The following is a 17080-nucleotide window of genomic DNA, read 5'->3' as shown; positions in this document are numbered from 1 at the left end:
CTATGTTTGAGATATATGTAGATTTAGTGATAGGGGAGAAACTATAGAACAATCCAAAATCCTTATAACTTTAATATGACCTACATTACTTCTGGTTTCACTGAGGGTTTATCGAACTTGGCTATTTTGTCTAAAGGTTTTTTTTAGTTGCTATGAGTCAGTGAGCCTCATGATAAAATCACTTTTAACTCCTTCTGAAAAAAATCCTGCGGGCCCCTGTAGACCTACGCGATTAGTCAAGCAGGTCTTTCACTGTGAGTGAGTGAGAGAGAGAGCGAGAGAGAGAGAAGGAGAGAGGGAGGAGGGGGTTGTGTGTGGCAGGGGGAGGGGGAGAGGGGGGGTCACCTTTGTGCAAATATATCTACCAAGTAGTCTGCCACCAGCATCAGATTTCTCCGTGTGTGTGTGTGTGTGTGTGAGGGAAGGAGAGAGAGAGAGAGAGAGAGAGAGAGAGAGAGAGAGAGGCACTTCTTTTGCAGAGAGAGGTCCAAAAAGCACTGGAGCATTGAAAGAAGAGAAAGACTTGCTGCTGTGCCACATCTCCACACTCTACAACCAAAGTGAATACTTTTCCTCGGAAAAAAGTTCCAGCAGCCATGGACGGGATAACGTTTGGACGCGCGTCACTCCTGTGCACCTTGCTCCTCTGGGCAATCCAAGGTACGTCTCCCCCACGCTTTCCGCTCAATTTAAAACATTTTCCCATAGGACTAACTTTGTCACGCTGTTAGCACGGTGCTGGTTGGATTTTCGTGCCTTCAGGCTGTAAATTTGCACTTTTTTTCTGCCCCCGCGGAGTTTTACAGGTCCGCTAAACCTCATACCTGTCTGCACACGCCGCAGTCAGGCGCGCCTTTTCAAGTTAGAAACAAATTAGTTTGTTTGTTTGTGCAGATACTTGTGCACCTGTAAACCGCTTTACATGAGTCAGAATAAACAGATAGCAGGTGGAAACACGGTCAAGTCAACTTGTGTCGAACCGGATTTTTTGTTAAAGTGGAGAAATATTCCGCAGTGGTCTCAGATTGCGCAGCCTCGATCTACTGACGGGATGTTCTGAGTGTTAATGGTGGATCTTTGTAAATTCTCAGAGTCTCAGTTGCGTGCACTTCTGTAGCAGCCTGGACTGCGGTACCGTCCTCTGGCCAAGTCACCACAGCCAAACAAACCACGGGACCTTAATGATGAAGCCACAACTCAAAACATACAGCTCCGTTTTATTGTAAAAAAAACAAACTATGAATTTATGTCCGAGAGCATAGTTTCAAAGCAAACCCACTAATAATCTTTCTAAATCCCTCCAATAAATCTCTTCCCCTGGAGGAAGAAGTCAGAAGCTTTTATTGTGAAGCCCGTGTTCTCGTCTCGTCCGTGCTGCCGTGTGTGTCTGGCTGCTGCTGCCGTGCAGTTTCCAGCGCTTTGATGTCAGATCTGCGGGATTTTGCTCTCCTATGTTGGCAGTGCGCCTCACGCTAGATCAGCACCCCTGGGTGCTGCCGGATATACTAAGCCAATTTAAGTGCAGCTTCTTGAAAAAGTTTGTAATAAGTAAACAAAACACACTATTTAAAGATGGTTTGACCTCACTGTGAACAAACTTCTGTGGTGTGCTGTTAATGAGACTATGGTGATTCTGGTGTTATTTCTAGATATTTAATATTCTCACACAAGTGCTGCAGCCAATATGTGAAATCAGCCTAGGATGAGGTGAAGGGTGGGGCTCTGTTGACTCCCTCTATCAGTAATCTTGTCTTTCACTAAGTCACACTGTATTCTGCACAGCCTTTATCTAATATTTTATTAAATTAAAAACATCAGTTCCTTTTTTTCATTCCTTTCTCATGACCGACTTCAGGGTTTTACAACAACCTCCCATCCGCTCTGTCTTATAGAGACAGTTGTTGTTGCTGCGTCTGCCCTTCATGGAAGCTTAAACAGGTTAAAAGTGCCCTCTAATTAATGAGTACGGTGTAGTGTATTAGCATCACACTGCTGTTTAACATTGATTTAAGGTTTGGATCCAGGTGCTGAGCTTACCGCTACTACCCCCACCATCATAACTGTACCACACCCAGATAATGCTGCTTTGAGGTCTGCTCATGCTCATGCTCATGAAGGATGAGCCTTTCTGCAAAGAAAAAGTTTGCTTTTGCTCCTGTCTCTGTTGTGTAGTTTGTCTTACAATAATGGTTTTCACAAAATTGTCACACACACTTGTAACTTCCAATCAAGCAATGTAAGTCAAGCACAGAGCTATAGGATGAGGACAGCTAACACTTATAAGTGTGCTACCATACAGTTACCTCATTGTATGTTTCATTTTCACAGCACCCTTTATGTGTTTATTTCAGCAACACAAAGTCAAATAATTATTTTATCACAACATGGTTGGTCAGCTATGCCGTGGCAGTGTTGATTCATTTTGAAAAAGATGCCCTTTGAAAGTGATTGTTAACACGCAAGCCTGTATTTACTTGTTGTTGCCTATTTCTTCTCAGCACAAGCATCAAAAGGAAACAAACATATTTAACCTGATCGTACAGCTAGTATTTTATTATTTTAACACTGATAGTGATTCACAAACCTAATTTTATAAACAATATCTCACAGTGTGACTGCTCTGATTTTTTTAACTTTTTTCAAGTTAAATTTTTTTTTTAGGTTTCAGGGATAAAAAAAAAGAACAAAGTGACATTAAGGCAAAGAGACAAATGGTGAGATGAGTTTGAGCTTAACTGTAGAGACTCCAAAGTGATCTGCGATGGGTGGAAAGAATTGTTGTGACAAGCATCAGCTGAGTTCAAGGTGTTAGCCTCTAACACGTAGCGTCAGCCTTTTTGTCTAATGCCGCCTTAATTCCCACAGTCATTTCCTCACTTTTAATTTCTGTCCCCCCTGCCAGTGTAGCATCAAAAGTTCACCCCATGCAGCCATGAGTAATTATTATGGTATTAGGCCAGAAAAAGAGCCATTTAGCATTGAGCAGGTGAAATCCAGAGGTCTTGTTTTATAGCATGTCCTGAAGCACTTGTTGATTTATGCAATCGAGCTTGTCTGCAGTCTTGAATACCAGAGTTTACTCTGTGTACACACAACCACAATTAAAACAGAGATTCATATCTAATGTGTACTATACTAGAGTTACGCAACAGCGGAAACCTTATAGTCATATAGTGAGTGATGGGCTGATAGTAGGTGCTTTGCAAAAGCTCGTACATACTTGCCTCCTTGTCATTTAGGTCTCTGGGGGAGTGGGCCTCGGAATGGAGGGGCTGTAATTATAGTGTTTGGAAAAACCTGCGACACTGAGTAAATCACACAGATGGAATGAGGGGCATTCCTGTGGACACGTTAGAGCTCGTCCTGTAACGTGTGTATTTGTTATTTCTTGAAATTCAATGGAAAAGTGCCTCCTTTCTCACTCTTTCTCACCACCTCTGACCACAATTCACATGCAGTAATCCATGTACAAACAAGCAGCAACAATGCACTTTTCATTGTATCGTCAACAAGTAGTGTTATGGTGAAAAGCTCAGGGTCTGTTTACAATCAGGTTGCATTCTTGTGGCTTGACTGGATATGACTGCTGAACCATCACTGGGCACCAATTAAACAGTAGTTGTTAAAGAAAAGGGGCACATTCAAATCAATTTATAGCAGTCACTGAGCTCAGTAAAGGGATTTTACCATGCCTGCTTGTGTTTACTATTGGCAGTGAATAACACATCTAACTTGATTTCTGCAGTTTGATAGGTCACTGATGAGGTTGGCAGTCAGCCTGCTACAGTAGACATCAGCAGATGGTACACTGCATGCACGTGGTTAATCCTGGTGAAGTCAGTAAGAATGATGTGGTTCACAGTAGCGATGGACAACATTATCCTCCTTTTTTTAAAAACTCTTATATCCCTATAAGAACTTCAAAAGAGCTGTGATTATACACACACAGAGTTCCACAGGTACTCATACATAAACAAAAGGTGTTTTTCTCCCCCCTTGTTCCCATCTTACTCTATCCTCTTGTCTTTTACCCTGTATTTCCAGTTGTTTTTGAGCAGTGCTGTGATTTAACTTGTCTTTGTCAGCGCCAACCACTGTGCTTCTGTGCATGGCTCACTGTTAACGAGCCTGCATAGCCCCAGGAAGATGACCTACTGTGTTTTAGTGGGAGGGCTGCTCTGTTTGCTTTATGTGTTTGCATCCCTACAGCCATTCCACACCAGATTTATGACAACTATTGATGATTTTAAAATAACAATGAACATCCTGTTCTATAGTTGACAACTCATTGTTTCTACTTTTCTAGAGCACACATTAACTGTGGTTAATCATAAATATATGATAATGTCGTCCTCACTCCAACTATATCCATGGAAGTGGCACAGGTGGCTGCCACCCATTGTGATATTGTGGCTAATTTCTTTTGGCTCTAATATGAAGAGTGAAAAAAAAAACTTGCTGTTATGGTTTGATCTGCTGTTTTAAGGTTGTACAGCCCTTCCATTAGTGGGAGTTGTAGGGAGGGAAGGAAGGAAGCAGAGAGGAAGGGACGGACAGAAAGAGATCAAGGGATGGGATGAGAGATGATTATAGCTGACTATTGTGCCACCACTGTGTAGTCTTGTTGTTCTTGTCTCAGGGGAGGAAGTTGATGGTGAACGGTAATTTCAAATGCAGCCTTGAAAAGAGGCTCCATGTCTGCATATGAAGGTCCTTGCCTGTATATGTGTTTGTAATGGGAATCGAGGTAGGGGGTGTGGGGGTGGGGGTGTAATTCAGGGTTGTAGCAAAATTGAAAATTCACAAAGCACTTTCAGGAGACGACATTAAGTGCTGCCAATTTATTGTGCTGTAGAAGTGCTGTAGAAAGACAGATGAAACCCCCTGTCACAGTGTGTTTGATGTAGGAATAGACAAAGCAGTAGGACTGGCTTGAGCTCAATGTACAAATCTGGTCATAAAAAAAGAAAAGAAATATGGTGGTGTGTTTCTGACAAAGAAATTGATTTATAGTACTGTAGTTGAGTCCTGTCCAGTTGTTGCAATCTATCAAATATAGCATGTGAGGGTAGAGGATAAAATGAACAAAAGTGACAAAGGCAGACATGGCAGCAGTAAAGATCAGACGGGTAGATTACGTCAGTTTTGAGAAATACCAATTAGGAATGGGGAATTTCATGGAGAAGCCTGGATCTGTGGCCAAGGAGATCATTTTCCTGGCAATGGAGGAGAAATCCTAACCCCTGTGCCCCTCCAACCCTAAACCCTCCATCTGACTGTTGGCTGGCACAGGGTCCGCTGGGAGCCCCGCAAGCTGTTGCTTTTCAGACATCAACAGTTGCCTCAGCAGCAGTTGTTGAATGCATCCCTCTAAAAAAACCCTGTTACACCCCCCCGACACACACACACACACACACACACACACTCGCTCACTAGGGTTCCATTACCACCCTGTGTCTTTCCACACCACTGGTTTGGACTGGTGTGAAGAACGCAGAGAGTAAAAATGTACAATTGGTGCTATGAGGGCACGCCTAATTTAACTTGCTTGTTCTTTGCTTGTTCTTTGTGCGTTCATGTGAATTTCAATAAAGGCTTCCTCAAAATTACTCTGTACTCTTCCTCTACTACTGGGACACATTTTTATGACTGTGTTCAGATACTGGAATTCACATTTGACCCCGGAAGCGTTGCCTCATAGGGAGGGGTTTCAGAATCATGACAGTCGAGCCTCAAGGGATTTCTTCTTTCTTCCCTTATCAGTATCACATAATGATAACCAGGAAACAAGGGTGACTTAAAGTTCACTGGGCTACATAGTGTTTACATGTGTGTGCATAAGGGCAAATTTACTTTGTGAAGGTAGGCCATATCCACAATGATTATTCTTCCCTTTAAGTCACTTTTCATTGCCAATCACTCTTTTCTATCTGTCAGAACATTCCTGCGCCCCCTCTGACTTTAATCTAGTTAATGGTTAAGCGGCAGTGGTTAACCTCTCCAGTGAGACTGGTCACTGTTTGACAATGAGATCTTATTGCTTTAACTGGGCCGGGGGGACCATGGGAGGCAGGAGAGGGAACATTAATCCTCTACATTGGGAAGGAAGAGGAGGAGCAGGAGGTGGAGGAGGAGGGGGGGGGGGGGGGCTTGTGGAGGTGTTTGTGTTCAAGGTTCAGAGGTGGTATTTGCAAGTGTTTGGTTCTCTGTGTTGGATGTTTTCTATGACTTCATGTCTGTATGTGTGAGAAAAGGGGGCTCCCCATGTTACCTGAGAGTATCATCGCCGAACAGATCCAGTGTCGGCTTTCAGGGCCTCTGAGTCAAGTAGCTTGCCCGAGGACATAACTGGCCTTTGTTTTATAGAGGTTTTACTTACCGGAGCCAAACTGAAACAGCGACCACAGCATTTAAGTTCCCTTTACTCCCCTCTGCTTGTGTGAACTTGACTTTGAAAGGGAAGCGCAGAGAGGTAAAGTTACCTCTCTCTGACTGTTAATATTCTACACAAGTCACATCCTGTTCTTAACTTTAGTGTGTCTCTTTTTTTGTGTTAGTTACATTTCTCTGTGGAATTCTCTTGTCAGTCTTTACCACAACCTCCTTTTTGCCCATCTCTGTAAATCATCACTGTGTTTTTTCCTCCTCTTCTACATCTCTTGGGCTCATCTGTCTCTCTGCTCCCCTAATCTAGTCTCACACTGCATCCATCATCTGTCTGTCATCCCTGCCAGGGCCTTAATACATGCATCTTGACCATGTGTTGTTGAAACATCACAATAGCTTGAACAGAAGGAGCCTGTGGAAACAGGGGGTCTTAAATCCCTGGTGAATCTTTGAGTAAGAGGAAGGTAATCTTTATTCTTTTGACTGACAGTTCAGCTAATGACACTAATCAAGCCAGAAGGGGTTTGACTTCCAGTCTCTTCCTGTTCATGTAACAGTGTTTGTAAAGTTGCATCAGTTTGCCGCAACAGCAGAAGGCAGTCAGATTTGTTTTCGGTAGTCAGTTTCAAAATTGAATCTCCTGTGTTGTTCATCCATTGTTTCTTCATTCAGTGGAGTCACATTTCATAGTATTTTTTGACTACGTCTAGCAGAAAAGGGGACACGCTTGTCCATTTGAGTGTTTAATCCAAAATCAATGACATTCAATTGGGTTATGACTCCATCAGGCTAAATGATTCCCAATTACATGTCTGTGCAATCTGCAGTACAACAAACCTGATGGATGGTTATTGTGAGGATAATGCAAGACTTACAGAGTGCCTAACTGATTTAGCTTCTTGTTATTGAGGGCTAAAGTAATTAAAACTCCAATGTTTTGACTCCGGAGCATCTTCGTTCTTTTCCTTGCCTGAATGAACTTAAAGTCTAAATTTACTTTAAGTGATTAAGTGGAAGTGGGCTGAATGGACTATACATTGATGTTGTACTACTTGTGAATGATGAGATTTGGTCTTTCTTGGCTGCAGCATAGGGGTCTCCAGAGAGGCTGAGTGGTCTAGGAAAGACAGCTTGGAGAACCCTGCTTTGATCACATTCACTATTCACATCACACACACACACACACACACACACACACACACAGATTTTGAGATTCGTGTCTGCAGAGAATGATGAAAGATGCACCAACTCTTCGTGTCAATTAGCTGTCCCGGCGTGAGCACTGCATATTGTGTGCATGTGTGTGTCTTTGCTTTGTGTGCAGTGTGTGCCGTGTGTGAGGGTGGGGTTGGTTAATGGCAGGGGCAGAGAGGACACATGTTCAATAATAAGGCCTGACAAAGGCAGATAGGCAGGGGAAGGGAGGGAGGGGAGGATGATGGAGCATTCAGTGTTTCAGTGCTTTTCATTATCTTTAGCTTTTACTTAAGGGCTGAAAATCAATATCATTATATTAATACAAATATTTTCCCACAATGCACTATACCACAATCAGTTATAAGTCAGGTTGAAGCAAAACATTTGATTTCTCTTGAAATAATTACTTGTTGTTAATAAAATACTGATGAATATGGAGCAGTGGGTCATTGTACACCTTGAGAGAGTGCATTTAACTTAGATACATGCCCTCTTTCATAGATTGTCCTTATTAGAGGTCATTGTGTGCAAGTGAATTCCTCTCAAATATGTTCATCTCGTACAAGCTGTAGCTGCAGGATTTTTTCACTGCTGCGTCTTTTTATGTATTTTTCAGTGAGCTCTGTCTCCCTCTGCACCTGAACAATGCTACATTGTTAAGACATTCCTGTAGGCTGTTGGAATGCAGGTATTAATGCTGGGCTGATTACACTCAGAGCAAGGAGAAGGAGTGAGAGACAGGGAGAGAGGGAAGGAAAGGGAGAAGAGAGGAGGTGAAGAGTGAAGGGAGCAGAGGAGAGCAGCACACAGAGGCACAGTGAAAGGGAGAACCTGATGAAAGGTGGTGCTTGTTGATGTTTAAACTATGTGTGTATGATTGTGCATGCATGAGAGAATACCTGCACGCATGTAGATCTACGTACATACTTCCAGGTGTGTATGTGTGCATGAGGGTGTCTGGGTATTTGTACGTGTGTCTGGAATGCATACCACATTGACTGCACTAACACTTTAGTATGTGTGACAAAGGGGAGCGCTGGGTGTGGAACCAGACTTTGCTGTGTGTGTGGGCACCCGTCACCCGTCAAGGCTGTTAGAAGCATGTGAACATTACTGCAACCCCAACGTAACCTGGAATCCGGACTTAACAGAGGTTATATATAGGTGTGTGTGTGTGTCCAATCATACATTAATGGTAGTACCAGCTGGTGATGGGACAGAGGTGGGTTTGCAGGAGGACCCGGCCGTATGTTAAGGGAACCTTGAAGCCTCTCGTTTTCTTTTGATTCTTTTAATTCCTGTATTTTTTGCACAACCATAGCTGCACAATTTCAGTTTGCCCACTCTGTGCTAAATTGTTGGTTATTTCTTTGCCTGTTAACATTGTGTCAGCGGGCTGCCATGGTTGTGGCTCTTGGCTTACCAGCTGGTTGCATATGATCCAGGCTGTCAGAGTTAGAGCCTGTTCTCCATTTGGCAATGAACTGCCCAAGGTAATACTTGCCAAAAATCTACTATCAACTGCCTACACCCATTTCTGTAGCCCCTCACCCACACACACACCCTACCTCGCCCCATCTGTTTGTGGGTGTGTGTATGTGTGTCTATTTGGCGCTGGTTTAGGGGCAGTTGGTGTAACGGTTCAGCTGAGCATCAAAGCCCAGCCCACCATCGGCATGACAGGGCAAAGAGAGTCAAAGCTCTGCGTGCAGCAGTAATCCTGAGCTAATGCTAAGTCTCAGTTCATAGTCAATGTAAAATGCTCGATGCTAGTGGCAGTTTGTGTAGATGCCGGCCTTATGGTTGCACTGGCACCAGCCAGACAATGACATGCTTGTCCTCCTGTGGCTACACACCTGTTCCTTTTTCTCTCGCTTTGATTGTATCCAAGTATCGGAACAGCACCTCCTGTCCTTCACTGAACACTTTATCGTTCTCCCACACACACTGTGCTTCTTTTTCTTTGCTGACTCCCAAGGCACTGTTAGCTTGTTTAGCAGGACAAAGATAAATGGTGGCAAGCACTGAGAAAGAGGAGAAGACAGCTGGATGGTCACACACTAAGGATCATGTTGCGTGTGTTTGCTCAAAACACTGTCTGCCCCCTCACTCGCTCTGTCCTCGTTTCTTCCTTTCAGTTGCTCTTGAGTCATAGTCGCGCCTCTCACCACTATATTACTACCCCTGGTCTTTCAGATGGTCTTTTTACTTCATGGATTTCTTGTAGCTCTCGTTTTCCACCATGGTCGGAGCCCCTGCAGTGGATAATCAGTCAGTTGACTCACAGAGGGCAGCCAAAGCCTCAGTACAAACATGAGACAATATCAGAACGATTGGCTGGTTGGCTCTGGACCGTGGAAGCAAGCCGCCATATCAGACTGAGCCAGGCTCGGTCCACGGGTCTGCCCATAAACCATATTAGCCAGTAATGCTGATACACTGCAGTGCTTCTGTTTGTTGGCTTCGGGTGTAGCACAATCCAAAATGGAATAAATTATCAGATAAATACAGAAGCTGTTATCAGTTGTTTTTCATAAGGTTATTATGCATGTGGGTGGGAAGAGGAGTTTGCATTGCAGAAATCATGTTCAGTAATGCCAGTAGCATTGTCGGGCACAGAAACTACCGTTCAATTTTTTTTCCTTTTGTGTTCATTGAGGGCATTCTCAGCCATGAGTCCAACATGTTTTTACCTTTTTGATTTCTGCTCTAAAAGATTTGGTCAAATAATGCTAATTTTTATGTCAGTAAAATGTCTGCACATTTGATATTGATTAAGCTTTCATTTACTGTCTTGATGAATCCATTAATAGTGAAATGTGCTTACTACAATTTCACAAAGCCTGTGTTGATGTATTTTTATGTTTTTTGCATGTTCATATTTTATTCATGCAGCCGTCCAAAGCATTATTCTTCAGTTCATTTATATGACAGGAACAGCATCGGCAAAAAGGAAATGTGGGGAAAGAGAGCAGAGGAATGACATGGAGCAAAGGTCTTCCCAGTTGGGAATCACAACGGGGTCTCACTTACCTGGCATGACATTTGTGTCCATGTGGTGTGCACCGTCACACTCAGTGATCAGGTCACTGAGATACAAATCAGTTTTAATCCGATTTGACAGAAAAGCAGCAACAGTTTGTCAGCTTTAACTAGCCAATGGAAGTTGGACTTTGGAAATGTATTCTTTGTAAATGATCATGTAGCTGCTATTTAATTTAAGACGTCGTGCATTTTTTTGTGTGGAAAACCTCCCATATGTCGAAACTTATTTGTGTAGTGTTATGCATGAAACAACCAGTTGGTGAGATTTATGACAACAGAAGGTGGTGAGCATCTGGTATAGTATGTGAAATGTATATAATCTTGGGAACGTATTGTCCCCCAATCAAAAGGGTCTTGCAAGCCCATCTGCCTCCACTTCCACATGGCTGAAACTTCAGCTACATCCATATGTCTCCTTGCCACCTCTGCCTGTGGTTCACAGCTCATTATCGGGATGCAGTGTTGGTTTTTCTATCCTCCGGTTACATTTCTGCTTGGAGAGCATTGAAGTCATGGAAAAATTTCAAAACTCTGCCGATGACAGACAGCTTCCACATCTCCTGTCCATCAACTTGGATTACCTCTCAACACGTTCCCCAGGTCGCACTTCTTTACTACTTCTTACTTCATCCAGGATTTGACAGCAGCACCCCTCCTTCCTCTTCTTACCCGTCATTCCTCTCCTTCCTGCCGTATACCTGTAAAGACAAGCTGTTGCTTGCCACTGCAATCCTCTCTCAAACACCCTCTCTTACCCTCTGCACCATAAATTAGCCCAAGGGCCCCCAACCCAACTGCAGAATGTGTTTAAAATCTAACCTCAACTTTACAAAAGCACACCATTTGAAATGTAAATTGAATATCCTGCTCATGAAGTCATCTTTTAAAATATCTCAGATGAGCAGGTCTGTGATTTTGAACACAGTTGTATGAATAATAAATGAATAATGCTGACGGGGGGTCCAGCACTGCAACAATACTGCCTTTGACTTCATCTAATTGAAACGAGTTCAGTAGTGTCACGTCTGCTTTTATCTCAGTGTTATTTCCCCCCATCCTTGTAATGAAAAGCACAGGCTGACAGATATGAACATGGTCATAAGATCACAGGTGTGCAGTAATACACAGGATTCATTTCATTTCCACTCTTTCTTTTCTTTGTGCTTTTTTTTCTGTTGGAACTTTGGTTAAATAGGAGTACACATTTTCCCCTTAATGACAAAAAATGTGAAGAACGCAGAGCAGTTTTATCTTTTCTATCTTTATCTTGCTCATAATGGTCTCTAGCCCACTACCCTCTGTTTAACCCCATCCTTCTCTCCTCACCTCCTCTACCAATCCCCTCCTCCTCCCTCCTGAACCTCCCTCTGCTCTCCTGCCTTCTACCTACCTACACATGTTTTAGAGTCTGCATTATTACCAGATTCTTGAAGATGGAGGAGGTGAATGAGATGATGCCAAGTTAGAAGAGGTGCTGATAGTTAAGCTTCAACGCCCCTACAAACTTACAAAACTTCCTTACACACACACACACACACACACACATCCTTGACTTACCACCATATGATGTTTTATTTTCCCCATTATATTAAACAAGCAGCACTTAGAACGCCCACCTGGACCATCTGCTTCTGTAAACACCCACAGCTAGACTCATTTACTTATTCAGATATGCTTTCTGGCTAAAGCCTGGCAACTCTGTTCACGCATATAAACACAAGCATAAAACATTCTAGCAACACTGATTAGGATTCTCTGGTCAAACGTCAAACATTGAGTATTCATTGACGTTATTGTTCTGCTGGACCCATATTCATAAAAGAGAAGAGAACAAATCACTCTCCATACTGTCTGCCTCTCTGGTATGCCGTAGCCTGAAGGATACAAGGACACCCTGACACGCTCCTTTCATACGCCTCCTTTTTGTCTTTGATCTCAGTATGCTGGCAGCTAGCTTTGCGTCTTTCTGCCAGTTTTGCCACATTTAGCGAGTGCATTTTTTTCCCTCCTTCTGCTCCTATCTGCGTCTGTCATCTTTGACTCTGCTGGTCATTCTATCTCTGTGTCGTCACTTGACTCATTTGAACTTCACAGATGTATTGTTTTTGTTGATACAGTATCTCTGCACATGGTGTGCATGAGAATAAAGGCAGAGATACATTTCAAAAACACTGCATGTTGCAAGAAGGGTAAAGGATATGTTTTATCTTGGTGTGTTGTTGACTGGTACGTCACTACTGATTTAAATGATGAATAATGTTGTGTAGAAGGAGACTCAATTTTTTTTTATAGCGTTATGAGATGATAAAAAAAGGTTTTGCTTCCTAAATTAGAGTGAAAATTGATTTTATTGAAATGAATTGAATGAATCTGAACTGGACTTTTCTATAGATGACAGCTCATGTGTCAATGCCTTTCTATTGTCTTGTTTAACATAAATACGCTTGGTTTTTCAATGGCCAGTAAAAGAGGAAGGCGTCAGTGACCTATAATCAGGAGACCCCTGCATTGATGAAATGTCACTGGGAAACACAGATTATGCAGAAGTGTGTATTTATTTTAATTTTAATTAGGTTGAATGATTCTCTTTGTATGTGTGTGGGTGAAATAAGAAGCATAACCTAAAGGGTCACTGGCCCATCTGGCATGAGATCTCATGGGAGGCAAACAACATTGTATGGCAGTGTATGACCTTGGGTTTGTGAAAGGAGGAGGAGGAATTGTTTGTATTTCAGTCCTGTTTTTTTTCCAGAGAAGCAGGACATGGGCATGCAGTGAGCAGAGGAAACTGGCACAGAATTTGCTTTTGCATCCTCTGGGCTGTACTGTGATACAAAGACTTGGTAGGGGAGAAGAACGGGGCTTTTATCAATCATATTGCTCTATATAACCTTTTCCTCTCTCACCCTCTTTACCTTATTGCTCTCCACACATTTGTCTTTTTTCTTTCCTCATGCTCTGTGACGATGTGATATCCCACTGTTCTCCTGTTCGTCTTAGACACCACTGTCTCATCCAGCGAACCCCTTCATTCCTCACCTGCACCCTGCCCCTCCTTTCAGCCCTTCTTTAGCCCCCTCAGTATCTCGAAGTTCCATTTCCTGGAGTTGCAGGACTACACAAGTTGAGACGTGTGTTGTTTTGTCTTTCTCAGGTTTCACACATTCCAGATATTATCAGCAGGCTCCAGTTAGCTTACCTGATAGCCATCTAGACAGGGCGGTCAATCACTTGGCAAACAGTGATAGGTCCCGCCCTCTGAGTCAGGCCTGATGCCCACAGATGAAAGGCCTGCACCAGGCGTGGCCCTGTCATGTTGGTCAGTCATGTGATTATCTTTTCAAGCTTTGGTCTCCTGTCAGATATATTCTCTGCGTGCTTGCAGACAATTGCGCCTGAAACCAGTTAAAATGAAAATGAATGTTGAATATTACTTCATTTCCCTAATTATTTCATCTGTTGTCTCCCATTTCTCTTCTAATCACACCATCATCCAAGCTATGAATAATAATTTAATGAAGCATTAATAGACATGAAAAAAATGTAGCAGATTGGAATTTTATGAGGGCTAGAATAATGTACCTCCTGAAATTCTCTGGTGAGCCTTGATGTGTAAATGAGTAACACATTGCTGGTGTCTTAGTCAGAAAAAAGGCTTCGTAAAAAAATCAGAGCTTAGAATTGAAATTATTCATGGTTGACGTTTCCTTCTGTTTCATACCGTCAGTTTCATTTTCAAGCTGTCTTTACAACTTTCATTTTATCAGGTAACTGGTGGAGAGTGTTCTCATCGTGTGTTTATTTTTGTTTCTGTGCATGGCATGCCTACGTGTATCCGTCCACCTCTAATCCAGCCATGGGCAGCCTCTGTCCCCTGCAGGCTCAGTGTCAGCAGCTTGACTTTGATGTCAAGCCACAATTTATTCGTCTGTCTCTGTGGACTCCCCCGTTGTCCACATAATGTCTGGCAATCAATAATAATGTGACCTACCTATCTACCCTGCCTGCTTGCTGTTTTAGTTATTCGCCCCCCTGGCCTGTGCTGAACCAGTCTCTGACCTGCCCCTGGAAAAAAATGCTCTCACTACAAGTCTATCCCACTTTTACTAATAGTGCCTGTCCAGCTATGACAATAACCTCTATGTCTGTTACCGTGGTAACATGCAGCCCCCCTGCAGCAAAAGCAAACCACTGCTCCTGTTGTTAAAAAAGGCCATAACTTATGAAAAATAGAAGTGTGGGAGGATTAGGATTCATATGGAGATGCATAAATAAAGAAACAATAAGTCAGGATGGATCAGATGTTTGTTCATGAATATGTGTAGTGTGTCCGTCTCTCCACCCCCATTTTAAAACCCCTGCTGTATTTCTGTGGCGGTAATAGAGGATGGGACAAGACAGGTGTGCCATTATGGTGCAGATTAGAGAGGAATGCTGTGAGGTTAACACAGACGGGGTTCGGCTAACTAAAATGTGTATTTGTGTGCGTTCACAAGCTTCCCCTGGGTTTACATTAAAAACAAAATGTGTGCATAATACGTGATCTGCATTCCAGTTACAATATGTGTGCTTGCCCTGGCCATATGCTGAATTATATTTGAAATATGCTCACTGGGTGTGTGTATGTGCATACCGCAGCTTTCTTCTGTCGCCTTGCCGTACCCATGTATGGGCGAGAGCTAGCCCCTCACTATCTCCTTCTCTCCAGCAAGTTATCTGCTTGCCTGTCTTGAAGTGTCGCTGCAGAAAATAGAAACTACTTAGAGGAAATGCATGTTTTCTCTCACTTGTTTAAAACCTGTACTTCGCACGCAACAAAATACCATGCGACACAAACGATAAGAGTGTGATATAGGATGCTTTAAACTGCTTTACAAGGTCACTTTATCATTCTTATAATGAACTCTCTGCATGAGAACACTGTTGGCTTCAGTCTGAGACAGAAAAAATATTTGAAAATGCTGCCTGCATACAAACGAGCCTGCAGCTACTGTGTCTACATCTATAAATATGTTGCGGTTAGCTATGTGTGCATTCTGGTGTGTGCTGTGCTGTGAACATCTCAACAGTTTGGTTGTTAGAGGGTCTTTCCAGTACCCTCTCAGCCAGTCTTACAGTCAGCCAGCCATGTGGTCCCTCTCCACTCTAATTAAACTCACTGTGGTTCCAAACTCCAACCAGAAAGACACAACCTCGGTGGCAGACTGCGTGTCAGCTGCTGCCAAGACCTGTATTTGTGTGTGTGTCAGAAAGAGAAGAAAATTGAGGGGGAGAGCTTATAACCATATTTGCTTCTCATTTTACTCTGTGCACAAGAGTCTGCCAAGGCACACGAGGAGCAGCAATGGGGGAAAACAAATAAAAATGTGGATGAGGAAACAAAGAAGGACCTAGAGCAGACAGCATATTGGAACGGTTGCCTCGTGGAGGAAAAGAGGTAGTTTAGTGGATTTAGAAATCAAGAGGAAGAAAGAGCAGAATGCAGGAGAATAGTAATTAACTCTGAATTATTCTATCTCTGAGGGATCAGAGGGATTAATGGAGGCTTTGGTTTGGATTCTGCACCTTTCTCTCTGTTGCAGCATGGGAGTCTGGTTTCTGAAAATGTGTGTGTTGGTTTATGTGTGTGTGCCTGTATGTATCTTAAGGCCAGAAGGCTCCATGTGTCTGTGCCAGTGGGCTTGTGACCATATCTGCCAGCCAGCCAGCAAGCCAGCGATTGTGTGTGTACTGATGTGTGACTTTGTACCCCCCCACTTACTGAAGTTCATCCAAGCATTATAAGTTAATCCACCATAATAGGCAAAAAGACAGAAAGTGGGAGGCCGTGGGGGGGTAAGGGGGGGGGGGGGGGGGTAGTGGTAGGTAGGAGAGAAGGAACAGGGTGGGAGGTGGGGTATCAAAAGGTAGTCAGTGTGTATGTGTGTGTGTGTAAGAGTCTGCTCTGTGTGAGGTATGCCAGTCAGGAGAGTGCAGATTTAGGGCTAGACAGACCGTTTTAAATCCTGGGTTTATATGCTGTTGGGACAGCAAGTGTTGATAGTGCAGCCAGAGAAACAGCTTGTGTTGTTCAGATTAAATCATGGCTCTGCGTGGCCCACTATCACAACTATAAATCTGCCCAAATAAGAAAAGGCTGATGTGAAATGCTTTTGTAAACAAATTAATCATTGATGGAGTATGAAAGGTTGAGAAAGATAAGTGAAAATCTATGATTTAGCTGAGATATGGTGGTCAGTGGTGATAATGAATTATCACAGGCCATGGAAAGAGCAGAGGCTTTTGTGTGACTGGCAGGAAAGTCATATATTCCTAGCACACAATGAACGAGTTCACCTTTTAGCTTGAAATCCCAGTATCTCTCAACCTCCCACTATGTGTTGCCACTGTCAACACTGTATAAAGACTGTTTGTCCAAGACGGGAGGAGTTAGGGGGAGGGGGAGAGTGGA

The 17080-nt window shown here is 43.1% G+C and overlaps 1 protein-coding gene across 2 annotated transcripts in view; it reads left to right on the top strand.

Annotated features, from left to right (window-relative positions):
- Window positions 1-389: 389 nt before the first annotated feature.
- bcam (basal cell adhesion molecule (Lutheran blood group)) overlaps window positions 390-17080 on the top strand; it is a 42177-nt gene continuing 25486 nt past the window's right edge. For both annotated transcript variants that reach the window (XM_028425942.1, XM_028425941.1), the window contains exon 1: window positions 390-660. In XM_028425942.1, the coding sequence (XP_028281743.1) occupies window positions 597-660 (64 nt within the window). In that variant the 5' untranslated portion in view covers window positions 390-596. The remainder of the gene's footprint in view (window positions 661-17080) is intronic.

Source organism: Parambassis ranga, chromosome 16 (genome assembly GCF_900634625.1).
Source record: "Parambassis ranga chromosome 16, fParRan2.1, whole genome shotgun sequence".
NCBI lineage: Eukaryota > Metazoa > Chordata > Actinopteri > Ambassidae > Parambassis > Parambassis ranga.
This window is presented reverse-complemented; position numbering and strand designations above follow the sequence as displayed.